Source organism: Lolium rigidum, chromosome 4, assembly GCF_022539505.1.
Source record: "Lolium rigidum isolate FL_2022 chromosome 4, APGP_CSIRO_Lrig_0.1, whole genome shotgun sequence".
NCBI classification, from domain to species: domain Eukaryota; kingdom Viridiplantae; phylum Streptophyta; class Magnoliopsida; order Poales; family Poaceae; genus Lolium; species Lolium rigidum.
The window spans coordinates 165,575,466-165,595,613 of NC_061511.1; the positions used below are offsets into that span (position 1 = coordinate 165,575,466).

The following is a 20,148-nucleotide window of genomic DNA, read 5'->3' on the forward strand; positions in this document are numbered from 1 at the left end:
GAGACTTTGTTTTAAAAGTCCTTGGTAGAGAATTTGAAGATATAGTTAAAGAAGCTAGAAAAGTTTTTATTAAGCATAAGAGGCTTGGTTTGTTCCCTGATTTTAAAAGAACACTTGAAAAGATGGACATGGATAGAATAAGGTACACTAATAATGTTAGTGATGGTGGGGAGATTAAAGTACCGATACCTTGCAAGCTCCTAGGAATGCATGAAGCTCTAGAAAATAACTATGGTTGGCTTGTTCCTGAAAATTTGTTTGATGAGAATAGTAAGCCTAAGAATAATGAAAAAGGAGCCTCTGAAACTTACATAGATAAGATACAATGCATAGTTGAGAAAACTCCAAACCCCTCTATTAAAGCTTCATCTCTTGATAATACTTGATTCACACTTTCTGCGCCTAGCTGAAAGGCGTTAAAGAAAAGCGCTTATGGGAGACAACCCATTATTTTACTTCTGCACTTTATTTTATATTTGAGTCTTGGAAGTTGTTACTACTGTAGCAACCTCTCCTTATCTTTATTTTATTGCATTGTTGTGCCAAGTAAAGTCTTTGATAGTAAAGTCAATACTAGATTTGGATTATCGCGCGGGAACATATTTCTTGCTGTAACGAAATTGAGCCGCCCCTGCTGTAGAAAATTTATAAAAATCTTCCAATTTACGTGTGTGATCCTCAGATATGTACGCAACTTTCATTCAATTTGGGCATTTTCATCTGATCAAGTCTGGTGCCTCTAAAAAATTCGTCTTTACGGACTGTTCTGTCTTGACAGATTCTGCCTTTTATTTCACATTGCCTGTTTTGCTATGTTTGATGGATTTCTTTGTTCCATTAACTTTCAGTAGCTTTGTGCAATGTCCAGAAGTGTTAAGAATGATTATGTCACCTCTGAATATATGAATTTTCAATTATGCACTAACCCTCTAATGAGATTGTTTTGAGTTTGGTGTGGAGGAAGTTTTCAAGGGTCAAGAGAGGAGGATGATACAATATGATCAAGAAGAGTGAAAGGTCTAAGCTTGGGGATGCCCCCGTGGTTCATCCCTGCATATTTTAAGAAGACTCAAGCATCTAAGCTTGGGGATGCCCAAGGCATCCCTTCTTCATCGACAACTTATCAGGTCACCTCTAGTGAAACTATATTTTTATTCCGTCACATCTTATGTGCTTTACTTGGAGCGTCTGTTTGTTTTTATTTTTGTTTTTTTTGAATAAATTCGGATCCTAGCATTCTTTGTTTGGGAGAGATACACGCTCCGCTGTTTCGTATGAACACATATGTTCTTAGCTTTATTCTTAATGTTCATTGCGAAGGTTGAACTACTTCATTCATTGTTATATGGTTGGAAACGGAAAATGCCGCATGTGGTAAATGGTATAATGTCTTGAATAATTTGATACTTGGCAATTGTTGTGCTCATACGGATCATGTTTAAGCTCTTGCATCATGTACTTTGCACCTATTAATGAAGAACTACATAGAGCTTGTTAAAATTTGGTTTGCATGATTGGTCTCTAGAGTCTAGATATTTTCTGGTTAAGGTGTTTGAACAACAAGGAGACGATGTAAAGTCTTATAATGCTTACAATATGTTCATATGTGAGTTTTGCCGCACCGTTTTATACTTGAGTTTGCTTCAAACAACCTTGCTAGCCTAGCCTTGTATTGAGAGAAATTCTTCTCGTGCATCCAAATCCTTGAGCCAACAACCATGCCATTTGTGTCCACCATACCTACCTACTACATGGTATTTCTCCGCCATTCCAAAGTAAGTTACTTGAGTGCTACCTTTAAAATTATATTCCTTTGTCTTTGCAATATATAGCTCATGGGAAAATAGCCTTAAAAACTATTGTGGTGAAGAATATGTACTTATGTGTCTTATTTCTTAATAAGTTGCTTGTTGAGCGGTAACCATGTTTCTGGGGATGCCATCAATTTTTACCTTTGTTGAATATCATGTGAGTTGCTATGCATGTTCGTCTTGTCTGAAGTAAGGGCGATTTTCATGATCAAATGGTTTGAGTATGCATATTGTTAGATAAGAACATTGGTCCGCTAACTAAAGCCATGATCCATGGTGGAAGTTTCAGTTTGGACAATTAATCCTCAATCTCTTATGAGAATATTATTTGCTGTTGAATGCTTATGCATGAAAGAGGAGTCCATTATCTGTTGTCTATGTTGTCCCGGTATGGATGTCTAAGTTGAGAATAATCAAAAGCGAGAAATCCAATGCGAGCTTTCTCCTTAGACCTTTGTACAGGCGGTATAGAGGTACCCCTTTGTGACACTTGGTTGAAACATATGCTATGCAACGATAATCCATCTAAATCCAAGCTAATTAGGACAAGGTGCGAGCACTATTGGTATACTATGCATGAGGCTTGCAACTTATAGGATATCTTATACATAACACATATGCTTTATTACTACCGTTGACAAAATTGTTTCTATGTTTTCAAAATGAAAAGCTCTAGCACAAATATAGTAATCCATGCTTCCCTCTGCGAAGGGCCTTTCTTCTACTTTATTGTTGAGTCAGTTTACCTACTTCTTTCTATCTTAGAAGCAAACACTTGTGTGAACTGTGTGCATTGATTCTTACATGTTTACCTATTGCACTTGTTATATTACTTTGTGTTGACAATTATCCATGAGATATACATGTTGAAGTTGAAAGCAACCGCTGAAACTTATATCTTCCTTTGTGTTGCTTCAATGCCTTTACTTTGAATCTATTGATTTATGAGTAACTCTTATGCAAGTCTTATTGATGCTTGTCTTGAAAGTATTATTCATAAAAAGTCTTTGCTATATGATTCAATTATTTACTCATTATATTTGCCATTGCTTCGAATCGCTGCATTCATCTCATATGCTTTACAATAGTATGATCAAGATTATGATAGCATGTCACTTCAGAAATTATCTTTGTTATCGTTTACCTACTCGAGGGCGAGTAGGAACTAAGCTTGGGGATGCTTGATACGTCTCAAACGTATCTATAATTTCTTATGTTCCATGCTACTTTTATGATGATACTCACATGTTTTATACACATTATATGTCATTATTATGCATTTTCCGGCACTAACCTATTGACGAGATGCCGAAGAGCCAGTTGTTGTTTTCTCGCTGTTTTTGGTTTCGAAATCCTAGTAAGGAAATATTCTCGGAATTGGACGAAATCAACGCCCAGGGTCCTATTTTTGCACGAAGCTTCCAGAAGACCGAGGGAGAAACGAAGTGGGGCCACGGGGTGCCGACACACTAGGGCGGCGCGGCCTAAGGGGGGCCCGCGCAGCCCTAGCGTGTGGGGCCCCCGTGCCTCCTCCGACTCCGCCCTTCCGCCTACTTAAAGCCTTCGTCGCGAATACCCCGCATCCGAGAGCCACGATACGGAAAACCTTCCAGAGACGCCGCCGCCGCCAATCCCATCTCGGGGGATTCAGGAGATCGCCTCCGGCACCCTGCCGGAGAGGGGAATCATCTCCCGGAGGGCTCTTCATCTCCATGATCGCCTCCGGATCGATGTGTGAGTAGTTCACCCCTGGACTATGGGTCCATAGCAGTAGCTAGATGGTTGTCTTCTCCTCATTGTGCTGTCATGTTAGATCTTGTGAGCTGCCTATCATGATCAAGATCATCTATTTGTAATCCTACATGTTGTGTTTGTTGGGATCCGATGAATATTGAATACTATGTCAAGTTGATTATCAATCTATCATATATGTTGTTTATGTTCTTGCATGCTCTCCGTTGCTAGTAGAGGCTCCGGCCAAATTGATACTTGTGACTCCAAGAGGGAGTATTTATGCTCGATAGTGGGTTCATGCCTCCATTGAATGCGGGACGATGACGAGAAAGTTCTAAGGTTGTGGATGTACTTGTTGCCACTAGGGATAAAACATCGATGCTTTGTCTAAGGATATTTGTGTTGATTACATTACGCACCATACTTAATGCAATTGTCCGTTGTTTGCAACTTAATACTGGAGGGGTTCGGATGATAACCTCGAAGGTGGACTTTTTAGGCATAGATGCATGCTTGGATGGCGGTCTATGTACTTTATCGTAATGCCCCGATTAAATCTCATAGTACTCATCATTATATATGTATGTGCATTGTTATGCCTTCTTTATTTGTCAATTGCCCAACCGTAATTTGTTCACCCAACATGCGTTTATCTTATGGGAGAGACACCACTAGTGAACCGTGGATCCCGGTCCAATTCTTTACATCCGAAATACAATCTACCGCAATTGTTCGTTCTTGTTCTTCGCAAACAACCATCATCATCCACACTATACATCTAATCCTTTGTTTACGAAGAAGCCGGTGAGATTGACAACCTCACTGTTACGTTGGGGCAAAGTACTTTGATTGTGTTGTGCAGGTTCCACGCTGGCGACGAAATCCCTGGTGTTGCGCCGCACTACACTCCGCCACCAACAACCTTCACGTGTTCCTTGACTCCTACTGGTTCGATAACCTTGGTTTCTTACTGAGGGAAACTTACTGCTGTGCGCATCACACCTTCCTCTTGGGGTTCCCAACGGACGTGTGTCTTACACGCGCCATCATGCGGCTATCTATCCTTTAATCCGATCTCCCAACAACCACCTTGAGATCGGTAAAAGGAAAACCTAGCAAGGTCATACCTTTGCCTTGCGCATCCCGCTTGATCTTGATGATAGCTCTTCAAACTCCACTCAAGCCGGAATGCCTCACTTGATCATCATCGCTTCGTGAAGACTCACAAATGCTCCCCCATACACCATGATGGGAAAGCTCTATTGATGCACATCTTCACATGTACATTATCACCAAATGTATGTCAAGCTTCAAGCATATGATCCTCTCAAGATGCTCAACTTGAACTTGCCCAACTGAACCTTGATGACGATCACCACTTCCCATCATCCTCTCATGGGCATATGAGATCTCCCTTTTGATGCATGCCCATGGAGAGCTACCATGTGACTTCACGTGGCACATTCTTCATGCTTCATGTGTTGACCAAACTTGAATCTATCCTTCACTCTTTGTATTGGTCAACCTTGTATCTTCTCATGCTCTATCATACTATCTTGATCGATGATCTTGATGCCAATACACAAGGTGTATCTTTATCTTCATGGCATCCATACTTGAATCCAACACATGGAATACAAGTAGTTCCTATGGGATATTCCTTCATATAAACTCAATGAAAACATTAGTCCATAGGGGTTGTCATTAATTACCAAAACCACACATAGGGGCAATATACCCTTACAAGAAGAGATAAAATCGAGCTGGGAAGAAGGGACCCTTTTATAGGCTCCTCCAAATCCAACCGTTATGTGCAGATCCCGCACAACCGGTACTACTGCTTGGGCAAGCGGCAGTACCGCTATGGGTTTTAAATCAGCCCACAGATTTTCCACATGGGCTCGAAGCGGTAGTACCACTGGCAGTACCGTTGATGGTACCGCCATGGCCTCTGCGAGCCCCATACTCCATCCAGTACCTCGGCGGTACCGGAGCGGTAGTGCCGTAACTCGAATTACGGTACCTAGGCGGTACCATGCCGGGACTACCGCTTGGGAGCGGTACTTCCGCTCATGGTACCGTAAAGGTACCGTAATCCGCTCTGTGGGCCTTTTCGCGTGTAAATCCCAGAGCGGTACTTCAGGGCGATATCAGTAGGGTAGTGGTACTACCGCTCCTGGTACCGGTAGTACCGGTCAAACATATTCTACATTTTCCTCTTTCCCTCTCCAACCACGTCACCTTGCGACACACACAAAAAACTAGAAAACCTATAAGTTACGCTTGAGTCTTCCGATCATGAAGTGTTCAGCGAGGGCACCGTGCACCTGCGAATCTATCAAAGACAATCTATGCACACAGTTAAATTCATTCAAGTGTTGTTATCAAATACACAAAACACGAGGTATAGACCTTGCTCTTTCATTAGGTCTTTACCTCCATCGAACCCTAGGTCTGGCACCTTTATAAGACGACTAGGGAACAAGATTTAGGGCAAGCACATAAACGTCCTTGTAACATGTACCTTTATCCATTATACCGAATTTCTAGCAGAACGTAGCGATCCTCCATCGAGGGAAGGTGAACATGTGTAAATCACCGGCTTTCACCGTCGTGAACATCCTATCATCTATTTCCAGTACTAACCCTAGCCTTGAGGATCCCATCATGGCACTATCGTTGACAAGGCAACGACACAATGGGCCTCGTGCCCTCTAGGTGAAGCCCAAGTGCTCCATGTCTTGATTTTCCATATAAACTTTCGTATAATTTTTGTGTGTGTCCTTTTGAGTTCGCGTAGGTCCATGAAAGTAAAAAGAGCCCGGAAAATAGGTCTTTGTGTCCATGGAGTTATTACCCAAATAAAAAGGATCTTTCAGAAAAATCCCAAAATTCATCTAAAATATGATTATAGCAACATATAGGATGCAAGCATGATGAAATATGGCACAATAAACTACAAATATAGATGTTTTACATGCATCATCTTTCTATTTGTAATATTTTTCTTGAGCAGCACATTGAGTTTGCATTTGAAATTTTGCACTCCCTCCGATCCATATTACATGTTGTTGATTCACAAACATCTAGGCATATTTTAGGGTGTATTTTCATTTGTTTCGGCACATGGATCGAAGAGTAGCATAATAAATATGTGTTGTGATCTTTTTCGTTGTTTTAGCTGTTTTAGCGACGTGTAGACATGTCAGAACATATGGGTGCACATGTACATTCGGTTGCATCTTCTTGTTTTTGAACCGTGATATGGGTCTCGAGAGACTCCCTTGTTGCATTATTTGATTGGCGATGGGTACAATTTTACATCAAGGACCTTACAGAAAATATAAATATCACAATCCTAGAAATATGCACATATGATATTCAAATAGAAACAAAAAAACACAATCAAGACTCTGATCCACTCCAACGGAAGCAAAGACTCCATCGTCAGCTACCTTGACTCCACCGAGACTGAGCCACTTGGTGGCGAGAAGGTGAGTGACGCCAACAAGAATCTCAAGAAGTTCTCCCCTTTCAATGATGGCCGAGAGGTTGAAGATGAGATGACACCGACAAGCTGGTCACAGAGCTTGGAGCAGCTGCCCTTGGATATTAGAGTCGACAACGAAGCAATCATATGATGTGTAATGACCACCGAGGATGCGCTCCAGACTGTAGCAACAAGACCACCACACCAAGAATTGACCGCAACCAGTGAAAGCGGTCTCTCATTCCTCCTCCATCACCTCGACGACGTGAGAGACAAGAGCGGCTCTCAAGATCCGAGCTACCACCACCAAACATCCACCTTGGAGGCTCGTCGGAGAGCTTCAGCGGAGGCTGCTCAAGGGAGGGACCCACACATACTCATCGCTAGCTGCCGCCAGAAAGGAGAGGGGAGGGGCCGGCAGCCCTAGGTCTGAGGAGGGCTGAAGCTTAGGAGTCCTAACGTGCGTGAGGCTTTGAAATAGTGGACTGGGCCAATCCTGGCCCAGGTTTCCCCAAGAGGCCCAGTCCACCCCTAACTCCAACTCCAACTCCAACTGCAACTCCGGGGACTTCTCAACAATAAAAAAACTGCAAGTCCGGGCGTGTTCCAACTCAGGTAGCGTACTACTAGAGAACAGCAGGCGGCTCTGCCCTGCTCTTCTCGCCGGTGCCTTCTGCTCGGGGCAAACTCCTCAGTCCTCCCCGTCTCCCACGCTTCCCCCCTCTTCGTCTCCGTCGAGAACAAGCAACCAGGAGAGGAGAGGAGCGACGATGCAGATGAAGCAGAAGATGTACGAGATGTACAAGGGGACGGTGGAGCGGGTCACGGGGCCCCGCACCGTCTCGGCGTTCCTCGAGAAGGGCGTCCTCTCCGTCCCCGAGTTCATCCTCGCCGGCGACAACCTCGTGTCCAAGTGCCCCACCTGGTCCTGGTGCGCCCCCCTCGCCTCCGTGGTCCAAAGATCCTTTTTTTTTTGTGATTTCTGGGTGGGGGTGGTGTCTGATTGATCTGATCGTTTGGTGGGTGCTTCTGTTCTGCAGGGAGGCGGGTGATCCGAGCAAGAGGAAGTCCTACTTCCCCGCCGACAAGCAGTTCCTCGTCACCAGGAACGGTATGCTGCTGCCGAATCGAATTGCGTCGTCGAGATATGTATCTTGTTTTCCTGTCTAGTTCAGTTTAGTGGATGCCGTGCGTTGGATGGTATAATCGGTTTAGTGGATGCCAAGCGCAGGTTTAGACATATTTCCCCACTAATCGAACATGATTGACTGATGAAAGTGGAGAATAGAGACATAGTTGGTAGAAGCGTTGTGGCTTTCCTTCAGAAAATCTTGGTCGATTGCACATTATTGTTCTCACAAGTTGACTCCTAAATTTGGTTCCGCTGGCAGTGCCTTGCCTAAGACGGGTTGTGTCGATCGAGGAGGAGTATGATGCAGCACGAGCCGAGGTAGTTCTCGATGACGATGATGGCGACGAAGGCTGGCTCGCGACACATGGGGTGGAGGGTTGACCTCTCAACGCCAATGCTGCTCTATTTACACTATGGAATTGTAATCTTATTTTTTTTTCCTGTCGGTTATGTTTAGCATCGAGTTCGAAAGAGGAGGAAGACATACCGTCTATGGACACGTTGGACATAGGGAAAGCCGAAGAGATAAAGTCTATCCCTTCGTACTTTGGCACGGGTGAGAAGCAGGATGAGGAGGAGGATATACCTGACATGGACACCTATGAAGACACAGGAGACAACTCGGTAATGAGACCGTGGAACCTATCATTCACAGGCTTAAGCTTGACCAAGGCTGAAAAAGTTTGAAATCATACTGATTCATGTTTTGCATTTCTCGCCTCATCTCAGGCTACCAATCAGCCATCGTATTTCATCGCAGAAGAACCTGAAGATGACAACATCCTTCGCACTAGAACATATGATATCAGCATCACGTAAGCTCCCTCATCTTATCTGCATGCTTTGAAACTCTTTTATTCAGTAAGTTAGTGCTAATGTCCAGTTGTCTATTGGTGTGTGGTTCCATATTAATCATAGGCATGGCTATACATTTTTTTTTTTGATAAAGAGCGCTTTTATTAAACTCAACAGTTCACATCAAGGCAATAGAAGCAAAGAGTTCACACTCGGCCTGGGCATAACTAGGATGCACGCAGCCGATAAGACAGTCTAGAACAAAGTACTACCTCCGTTTCAAGGAATAAGGCCCACGCGTATTCCAAGATGAATTTTGACCATAAAAAATTAAGCAAGAAAATCTTGATTATATTATATGTAATTAGTATCGTTGGATTCGTATTGAAAATAACTTTTTAATCGTAATAATTTCATACAAACAATGTTTATCTATTTGAAGTAATTCTTGGTCAAACAAAAATCACGTAAAACGAGGGCGCCTTATTCCTTGAAACGGAGGTAGTAAATGACAAACTGCAAAGTCATCATGACTAAGAAATTGAGCCATGGGCTATGTATAATTGGTATTTTCTGTTCTGCTAAGTTCTTCTTGGTGCACAGTGAGTTATGGTTCGCATGATACACATCTGATTTGCCAAATAGTTCCAAGATTTTTCTACAAAGTAACTAAATGTTGTTGTATTGAAGGCTTTACATTGTTCATTGCTTAACAAGATGGCCTGATTTTTTTTAATCTGTCAAAGTATTGGTGTGTTTCGAGCTTTTATTGGAAAGCATGTAAGTAGTTCTTCTATTGCAGATATGACAAGTACTTCCAAACTCCACGTGTCTGGCTTACGGGATATGACGAGGTAGCTATTTGTGCACACAAATGCTTCTTTTTTGCATGAAGTACATTTCTCTTACTTGTTGTAGCTAAATTTGATATGCATAATTTGTTTGTTGTTGTAGTCAGGAATGCCGTTGGAGGGTGAACTTATGTTTGAAGATATCAGTCAAGACCATGCACACAAATCGGTACATTTATAACCATCTTGTTTTTGTACTAGGTTTTCTGACATGCCATATTTACATCGGTTTTTTGCAAAGTCAGCATACATGATTCCTTACTTATCATGTGTATGGTTTGTACTTAGCCTATATAACTGTAAAAGAAACCATCCAGTGTCATAAACTGTGCATATTAACCCACAGAAGCAGAAAGTGCTTTGGAAAATACTCGTCAATTATTCATGTTGTAATTCTTCCATGGTATATAGCCTTCCAGAATTTTTGCTATGATCTCTTTGAATTAGAGTCCAGATGTGATTTTTTGCAGTGCTGGTTCGTGATTTATTTGCTATCTCCATCCTGCTGTTCATATTCGGTTTATAAGGTTCCTTAATATTAGTATGTTTGCAACTACTCCCTCCTGTCCAAGTTAATTGGCTCAACTATGTCTGCATACATATGTATCTAGATAAAGCCAGTTAATTTGGAGCGGAGGGAGTATATTGTATCTGAACAGCCTTCAAATTTTTGTATCTTGTTTGCATAGTACATCCAGCATTTGCATTCCCCCTTCAAAGCCATCATTTTTTTTTGATTGATGCAGGTGACCATCGAAGACCACCCTCACTTGTATGGAGAAAAGCATGCTTCAGTGCATCCATGCAGGCACGCTGCTGTGATGAAAAAGATCATCGATGTTCTAGTATCTCGAGGAGTTGAACCCGAAGTTGACAAGTAATGTTCAGTGTGCAGATACCAATATGCTGGTTTCTTTTATGGTAAGAGGCAGAGCACCCTTCCTGACCTGTATCTAATCCCTGTCTCCTCTCGTGATAGGTACCTTTTCATATTTCTGAAGTTCATGGCTTCTGTCATACCCACCATCGAGTATGATTACACTATGGACTTCGATCTGGGCAGTTCAAGCAGCTAAGCCATCTACAGAAGGTATGCAAAGAGCAAACTCCAATCTTTTCGCTTGACATGCACGCTGCTCCATATACAAGGACTAATCTGCCGTTTAGACTTTGAAACAAACTCTAGTAACGATATGTTTTGCTCGGAAGCTGTATAGCTCCCACATCAGGTTTGTAGACTGAGAGATGGAAACTGACTGACTGTTTGTTGGTGTTGCAGAAACACTGAAGCTCCCAAGGAGGCAGGCCAAGGCTGGTGGTCATGCTGCCGAATAATCTATGCTCTTAGGAAAGATCTGTACATTGTGTGAATTTGTGTTCGTTCTTTTCGTATGGAAACGAAGTTGGAAGTGTAAACTTGGTGAAAGCTCAGGGCCAATCATTCTCGTACGGTGCAGCACCGTACTGATGTACAGTATATGACAATTCAGATTCGTTTGCGTTCGGATTAAATCCACCCGTTCCTCTGTGTGATACACTCAGTACTCTGTATTCAAACTTAAAACTCCACTTTGGCTGGCTGGAAAAATCAAAATCTTTGTTCATACTTCATTCTGCATATATTTTTTTGCACCGTCCGTAGAGACAATATCCCGAGTCTCTAGGATGGCACCTTACCTTGGTTAGTACTCCCTCCGGCTAAAAATAGGTATCTTAACTTTATCTAGATACAAATATATCTCGAACTGAAATGCATTTAGATATATCTGTTTTCCGCTAATAACACGCTATATCATATTTGGAGGGTCCACGCTGGATATTAGTAATTTGCTCGCTATGGCGCTATTTGTGAAATAGCATGCTATATCGTGCTAAAACTTTATAGCGTTAGCAGCTATTTTTTCAAGCTAAGTTGCTTTCACTTTTTCGTGGTGGTGATGAACTGCAATCTGTTGGTTCCTCTTAAATGCTGATGTTAGCCTTCTGAAAATTTGTATGTATGATTCAGTCATTTTTAGACTATATATCCAACATTTTTAGGGAAATCCTTAAGTTTTAGGCTATATTTGGTAGTTTCTTCAAAACGCTATTTAAAATATAGCAAATTATTAGCGCGATATAGCGTTCGTAGCGTTTGAAGGAGGATGCCGTTATTTTATTTAGCACGCTATTTTAAACTTTGAAAAATTCCCACCAAATTCTAAATCTTCACTTCTCTACTACTTAAAAAGAAGGAACATGTTCCCCCTTCTCCCCCTACTTTGGTCGTCCTTTTGGTTCATTCGCCCATCGCCCCCTCCCTCTAGAATCTGACCAAATCCCGCCGTCCACACTCCCTCCCGCACCCGACCATCCTCCTCTCTCTCTCTCTCTCTCTCTCTCTCTCACACACACACACACACACCTCTTGATCACATCTCTCCCCCGCATACGGCGCCCGTCACCACCTCCTCACACCGGCCGTCACCTCCTCCTCCTCAATCGCCACCTCCACCACGCGGATCCGGCCTCAATCGCATCCCCCTCGACTATCCCAGTCCTCCAGCGCACGTCTAGGGGGCATGGAGCCCGGACGCCCTCCCTAGACTGGCATCAAGATCAGCAACACAGAGGCTTGGCTCGAGGCATGGAGGCCTGAATCCGGGCATAGGTGTCCGAGATCTGGGCATGGTCGCCCGGATCCGATCTCCTCGCTTGATCTTCTTTTTTCCTGATTTTGACAAAGATTTGATTCATCTCGAAGCAGCTTCTAAGGTAATGCAGATGGATTGATCTTTTTTGAGCAATTCTCGGTGATCATCGAGCTACTCACCTAAGATGTTTCTCTGTGATTGCATTTGTTAATCCCCCAGATCAGATCCAGTTGAAGTTGCTTGCTGAAGAAATGCAAGCAATAAACAAAGGTCTTGAAATTATTGAGCAATATCTGTTGGCTTCCATAAGGTAAGAATACCTTTTGTCTACTTTTCACAGTTGTTGGGTGTTAGTCATATTTTTACTGTTTACAATTAGTCCACTGCTCATGAGGGCGTGTATGAGGAGCAGCGACGTGGGAAAAAAATAATGTGGAGAGAGAGGGGCTTCCTTCCATTTTTATATGAGTTGGAGCAGGTCGCTGCAAATGTCGTGTTGAAGCCAACTCCTGGCTGGTAGTGGACTGGTGGTGTTGTCTGTTGTGATATATAGATAAAGCATCTTTGGTTGAATAAAACAAATTTACGTTTCTTAACTGAAACCTGGTGGTTCCCTTAGCTATCAGTTCTAGAGTTGATCAGATGGATCTTGCTCAAACCAAATATGTATGTAGCTTTCAGATTGGTGGCTGTTGTCTTCAGAAATTTATATCTTTAAGACGTTTCCATGATTTGAGGCTATACCACACAGCCTTTATATAGATTTATTTTTACAAAGTATGGACCTTTTAAGTGAGAAAAAAATATGTTATTTTCCAGATTATATGGAGCCTGATGGGTAGTAAAGACGTGCATTTCATTGTTTATTTTCAGATATCTCTTTCTACATTCTCCTGCTCCCCTTTGCTTTGATAGCAGAACAATTGCAAGCCCAATAGGTGCTAATACATTGTTCAATATTCAGTTTATCAATTGCTTCAGTGGTCTCTACGTATTTCAATAGTTGGAGGCTTGGGCCACACTTTTACAATCTTTTTACAATCATTTCTTCTGATTTTGGTTGTTAAACAAATGTAATATTTTTGTATGACATCTCTCATCTATGATGCCGCTATCGAGGGCCGCTGCACTGTTTGCACTAAGTCTCTGCTCCAAAAAATTCTTTGTCCAGGTTGAATTTGGTATATTGGAGTTCAATAGGTCCACTTTCCCATGTGTGCCAAAACCACATTAATTTGTAGTAAGAAGTATGATGTTCTGCTGTGGGCTACCTAGCTTCACAATTTGCTTCTAAAAATATACTGTACTATGTCACCATATCAGGATCCCCAGTGTTCCAGACCAAAAGGCACAGAAAGCTTTAAGAATAGCAAATCTCTCGCCCAGGTCTCTCCTTTGTTTAGAGTTTGTGTGTTTGGGTTATTTAGCTGTTGCTTTTGGTTGTTATAATAAGGGTTTATTCCTTTTGATGTAGGTTGCTGGACTATGCTGCTGTTGCCATGAGTGATCGGCATGCAAATGGTCATCGCAGTGTCACTCCTTCTGCTCCATGATATTTGCCTTCGCTTTGGCGGCGCATTGAGGGCTGGGTGAATTCGTGTTCCGGTGATTCCACACCAGCTGTTGTTGATCCCTTCTTCGTGTCGTCTGTTGATCATGTTGGGGAGTAGATCTCGCTATGGAGCCGGCCGTTGGACCTGAATTTTTGGGTCTACTTTTTCAACTGAGGAAGAACTGCGCACTACCTCTAATTCAATTATGGCATCCGCTGTAGCAGCTACCTCTAACTCAACTATGGCATCCGCTGTAGCAGCTACCTCTAATTCAATTAAATGAATTTGTTCTGCTAATGAATGTTGTGTTATTCACAGTTCACCTCCAGCAGGTAGTGAAAGGTGAAGTTGGCCAGCCACCGCGGGAGTCTACAGGTTAGCCTGTTGGAGCAGAGGTTGAGGACGGAAAACCAGTCGCCCATGTTGTCTAAGGTGTCGGCGGGATCTCGCCAGAGTTTTCATTGTTGCCGAGGTGCTGTAGTGGGATGCAGCGTGGAGATTTTGGCTGAGACTTCTGTTTGCAGCGTGCGACGGAAAAAGAAGAGAAGAGGAATAGACACATCGAGCCTTGCCTATGGGCAACCACTACCTGGATGAAGCTGATGTAAATTGAACAGATTGCTTATTCAATGCCTGAGGATGTGGAAAAGATATGTGGTGGAGAAAAAAAGAGTGTTTTTCGTGATCTTATTTCCCTTCCGGTGAAATAACCATGGCATGCTTCTACGTGATTTTCACTGAAATATTTGAAACGCAGTGCTCAGCAATGCATCTATGGTTGTTTGATATTAGACTTCAGGTGTTTGGCAAATTATTTCTTTCGCATCTACAGTGTTGTTGTATAGCTTGCTGTAGGGGTACATACTTGGCAGGTTTACTGAGATTTCCTAATTAGCAATCAATATGAATAACTATGGTGCAGTAGCTAAGTTCGTGCTTTGTATACACCGGTTCTATTTAAATACTAATATTTTAATATGGTGGAATTAAAATGCACTCAGTATTACTATTTACTATTTGTTATAAATTTGAACTATGTTAACATTTAACAATTTGAACTATTTTTATTTAACTCACACTCAAATTTATGTTCAAATTCATATTGTTGATAAGTAGTTGTTGAAAATTGGACACCGACTGAAAACTGGATCCGTAGCATTTGAGAGGTTGACAAATAGGAGGTGTTCTTAGGTGTATTATATTCACCACCCGATATCAGTCTTTCAGGCAAGTTAAATTTGTGTACCTCTTTATTTTATTGAAGTCTCTATTCAAATCTTGTTCGCAAATTTATATGAGCATCTTAATTTGTGTACCTCTTTATTTTATTGAAGTCTCTATTCAAATCTTGCTCGCAGATTTATATGAGAATCTTAGCACTTTGATTCTAGAAGCATTTTTATATGCTTGGCTCAAGATAAAGTATACTATTTCAGCTTCACAAGCTTGTAACCATTTCCTTGCCCTAGCCGTTTTCTTAACATATAGGTTGATCCATTTAGGGGATCCGGTAGAGTACCAAAATTATGGGAGAAATATTGTTGGGAGATGCTCGGATAGTGTATATTTCAATTGTTCAATATTATTCTTTATTTTACATTATTTTTTTATTAACTAGCATAATGTCATGGTTTGGGAAGTTTAATTTATCTATCTTACATTCTTACTATTATGGGAGTGTAAAAATAATTGATGTATAATTAATTTGATGCACGAGTTCAAGAAACATCAGAGCTATTTTGCTTTATAGCATGCATGTGGATCTTTCCTACACATGTATAGAAATGGTGAAATACTGTATTTCAATAAAATGATGAACTATTTTATTTTTTTGTTATCCCGTGGCAACGCACGGGCAAATGTCCTAGTACTTCTAAAAGCATGTTTGGTACTAGAGTATTAAGCAATTTTAATCCTCGCTTATCCCTACTTCTTTCCAAATTTTAGTATATTTTTATCAATCCTCAATACCGTACGCTACCTAGTGGATTGGAGATAGAGTTTTGTGAAAATTATGCGAAGGTATTTGTTTGTCCCCACTAATCCCACAAAAACCCTAGTATCCAACAAAGCTTAATAGAGTTTTTTTTTTTTTTTTTTGAGAAAAAAGCTTAATAGAGTTGTGAGAGTGCCCTTACATGGTCTAAACCATCCCCACTAATCTCGCGAAAACATTAGTGCCAAACAAAGTCTAATGAAGTTCTGAAAGTGGCCTTGGTCTAAACCATGTTTTTTGTGGATCGGCACCTTCCATAACCGCCAAAAGGCACTGGAATAGCACAAGCTACTCATCCTGTGAAAGGCCGCGGTCGCCGGATCCACGATGCAACATGTTTGCATTTGCTCCGGCAGCTACGCAAATGTGGAGAGTAGTACGATGATGTATGGGTTGTCATGTCAGCTCCTGAATCGTATGGACGAGCGCCAGACAGAACGAGGTGTTGGCTGCCACACAACACAAGCAGGCAGGCGGCGCGCTGGCCGGCCCTGGTCGCCGTCGGGGAGGGGGACCCGGCGAACGTTGATCGCCCACGCGCTTAACCAGTAATACAGGCCACATATTCCACATTTCCACCTCGAGCTAGGCCGAGGGAGACGGAATTAATTGGAGGGCGGCCAACTGGTCGCGTCGGCGCGCGATGTGATGGCCGTTCGCTTCCGGCGAGGAGAGGATCGATCGCAGCTTTGGTAGCAGCGGCGAGTGGCGCGGATGGCCGGAGCCGTCGCCGTCGGGCCGTACGCTCGCATTTGCCTTTGCCAAAGCCGATTCCGCCGCGCCCGCTGCAGCATCGTCAACTAGCTAGCTTTTCTTTGCGAGATCAGTCAATTTGCTGTCAGTATTAGCTCTACCGATTCCTGTGAGCGGCACCACGTGTCGTCACGGCGCTGAGCAGAGGCGCGATGCAAATTGGCAATGGCATCCAACTATCCGAGAATCGGATCTGCACGTATGCCGCATATACAAATATACGCTGGGATTCTAGAATGCATGTGGCGGCGATGCTGGTCCGACGGATCGATGGGGCGGCACCGGGCATCTGGCGGCAATACCTTGGCCGACGGATCGACGGCACCGGGCATCTGGCGGCAACACCTTAGCCGACGGATCGACGATTCGACGGCACCGCACGAACCAATTAGCGGATCGATCGTCCGGCCGCCCCACGCGCCGCTGCCGTCCGCGAATCCTCATCCCTTGCCTCTCGCGCATCGCATCTTCCTCCGGCCCCTTTACGGCCTCGTCGCTGTCCTTGCGCGCGCGTCGTAAGACCACACGTCGGCCGGCCGGGTGGCCAGCTGCGGCTTCAGGGAACGCGCCTCCGCTCTGCACCGCCCGTCGCCGTCCGCCGCGCCCGCGCGTACGTATACACGATCACGCCATCCATCCATCATCGTCGTCGTCTCGGTACGTGAAGAGAGGGGGGTCGGCCGGGCAACTCTCTCGCGCCGTAGCTCTCACGCGCTCTGCACCACACAATCACACGGGATCGCCGCGCTTCCGGCCGGGACCATCTGGCCGTAGAGTCGCTCGCCTGGCCGCGACGTTAACACCGACGATCCGCAGCCACTCGCGTCGCAGTTCCTCGTGGATCCCCGGTAATCCTGTAGCGCACCAGTAGATGACTATCTGTGCACCTGTGCATGCGTAAATGCAACTATGCAAGATGCATATCAGGACCTGGCGTGCCCTTTTAAAACCAGTTTTGTTAATTCTCAGTGGAACAAGCTTAGCTCGAGATATTTGCAGCTGCAACCGAGGAAAATATCACTCGATCATTTAGATTGCTTATAAGTGAGAGAAATATCCATACGACCATACCTCTAAGTTATTTCCTTTTTGTTAACAAGCCCGTAGCGGCAGAAGAACCGTTTTCCCCTCGTCCGCTCCACAGAGAAGGCCGCGCGATCCAATCTTCCTAATCTCCGGCCAGGGCGTTGGGCCTGGTTTCCTCTCCCTCCGCTCGCCGCTCTGGCGGCAGCATGAGGGAGGGGGAACCTCGTTCCTCCGTTCTAATCTAGTAGTTAGGGTTAGTTTTTGTCTCCTATGGTGCGTCGTTGGGGTGGTGGGAGCGGCGTCCGGGCAAATAAATCTGCCACAACTTCACTCCCACACCAGCGGCGACCTTTACGGCGGCGTCTCAGAGTTGTTGGCAACGTGTGCTTATCGATCTTTCAGATCAGCAGCTTGGTCTTCTCGCTGTTCTTCAGATCTGGCGAGATCTGTTTCTCAACGTGTCACTGGCGTTTGTCGTTGTCCACGACGGTGCTGGGGACCGGGGCGAGGTGGTTCTTCTGGAGCGAAGATGTTGGTCCGGAGGTGGTGGTTATGCCGTTCTTCTCCGACTGTCGATGGGAGGCGGCGTATCTTGGTCCAAGACAGCATGGGGACGTCCCCCGGTCGACGTGCCACATCGACATGTGCCTCGCTGCTTGCGGCGGGCACTGTTCATCGACTCACAAAGCCTCGTTGGCGATGGTGCTTTTTGGATCTTGCAACGATGGAGGCTCGGCGTCTCTTCTTGCGTTCGTCTCGGCGGCGTTGGATTTGGACGGCGGCCGGCGGCTACGGTGGTTGCGGGAAATCCTAGGGATCGTTTTGTATTTCTCGATCTTTTAGGATTTTATCTGCAAATTCAGGATAATCATTTTATCCCGGTTTGTCTTTTAGTTTCCACATGTGTTGCTTCATGTAACTTGGTGTTTGATTAATGAAATATGTGGTTGCTCTCAAAAAAAAATTATTTCCTTTTTCTTGATTTGTGCTAGTCGTGAGTTATAACTTGGGTTGCAACTAAAATTTAATGACACCACCTGACTAAAAGTTAAGTTAATTCGCAGTCGGCTGAAAATTAGTCTCTCCCTTTTTATTTAGGATTCCCTAATGTTTGCTTTTGGCATCCCTTTGACTATGATAATATTGTTTAACCAATGTGCTTTTGTTTACATTAGTGTTTGTTGACCTAATACCCCTAGCCCACCCGAGTTCAAACTACATGTTTGACATCCGTGTGTTTCATAAAAGCGGAATTTTCGTTTAGTGGGAGGCGACGTTTTCGTCGACAGCGAGACGCCTGTGGTGACTTCATCAATTTCAAGATCCAATCCGCTGGCTCAGTCTTCCGGAGGTGCTCATAGGGGTAGGATGTGCGTGTATGCGTTCATCGGGGTGAGTGTATGCGCATGTATATGAGCGTCTGCGTTTATATTATGTTTCTTAAAAAATATCTATTTTTATGACTAATATTCTACTAGTGTGCTCGACACAACCACTACCACTCAATAATCTAAAGCCTTTAGTGTTTGCTTTACTCAATTTTGTCCTCTATTGTGAATATCACTAGTTTTCTACACAATTTGTATAATAAGCACATCGATCGTATCATAGCTCAGTGATTGCAAACCGAGCCTTACAATGCACAATTGGTAGAATGAAAAGAATGTTATTATTCGAAGTTTTTTTATTGGGAACTGGGCATCAATCAGTCGGATAGCAACACATAGTCATATGCACGCTGCCGACCACCCAGGTTCATCCCTGGCTCAAAGAATAGTTTGTGCCTGGAGTTTTCTCTTAATATATAGTATAAAAGTGCAACTAATATGGAACGGAAGTGCAACACATAATGTAAAATTTAGCAACAATAACAACCGCATAATTCTTAAGTTGAGAAAATATGCATTTATGGTTACCCTAAAAAGGTTAGTTTTGTAGCCAAAAGAATATGTAGTTCTCGGATTGATCCACAAGTTTCTATATAAACTAGTTCGTGTCCAAGATATGATTGATGATGCATCGTTGGTAATGTATATGTGGCACCCAGTATTAATACAACATAAAAGAATAAAAAAAATCAATACGCAGATGAATAATCTTCAAGTTACTTGGTAAATTATGAAAAGTAAAAGTGATTCTAAGATCCTTTTTTTACATATAAAACAAAAAGGTATAACAATGAAAAAGTAATATGCATTGAAGAAACAAAAAAAATGAGAAAAAAACGCACAAAAAATTTAGGATCAACAAAATGAAAAATCTAGGAACATGATGTTTCTGAATGAATATTGTGAGGATAATAAAACTCATAAATTCGTAGAACAAAATATTTATGGAGCATTCCTTGTGTTTCAGCTGATTATTCTGATTTAAA

General features: G+C 43.2%; 2 protein-coding genes across 3 annotated transcripts; both read left to right on the plus strand.

The window, feature by feature from the left end:
* The first annotated feature begins 7,670 nt into the window (after nt 1-7,670).
* LOC124708839 (autophagy-related protein 3-like) lies at nt 7,671-11,325 on the plus strand. Its single transcript, XM_047240488.1, has 10 exons — nt 7,671-7,966; nt 8,076-8,146; nt 8,427-8,543; nt 8,625-8,791; nt 8,897-8,982; nt 9,765-9,816; nt 9,917-9,982; nt 10,560-10,690; nt 10,793-10,903; nt 11,093-11,325. The coding sequence occupies exons 1-9, from the start codon at nt 7,806-7,808 to the stop codon at nt 10,887-10,889; spliced, it is 948 nt and encodes a 315-aa protein (XP_047096444.1). The 5' UTR covers nt 7,671-7,805; the 3' UTR covers nt 10,890-10,903; nt 11,093-11,325.
* A 958-nt stretch (nt 11,326-12,283) lies between these two features.
* On the plus strand, nt 12,284-14,785 carry LOC124649286 (formin-like protein 3). 2 transcript variants are annotated; one of them, XR_006986599.1, is made up of 3 exons: nt 12,284-12,567; nt 12,666-12,756; nt 13,921-14,785. XR_006986599.1 is itself a non-coding variant. In XM_047188938.1 (3 exons), the coding sequence occupies exons 1-3, from the start codon at nt 12,481-12,483 to the stop codon at nt 13,997-13,999; spliced, it is 252 nt and encodes an 83-aa protein (XP_047044894.1). In that variant the 5' UTR covers nt 12,284-12,480; the 3' UTR covers nt 14,000-14,785. The 2 variants fall into 2 exon arrangements, 1 of the variants encoding a protein (XP_047044894.1); XM_047188938.1 differs by having other exon boundaries at nt 12,671-12,756.
* Nucleotides 14,786-20,148: the final 5,363 nt, after the last annotated feature.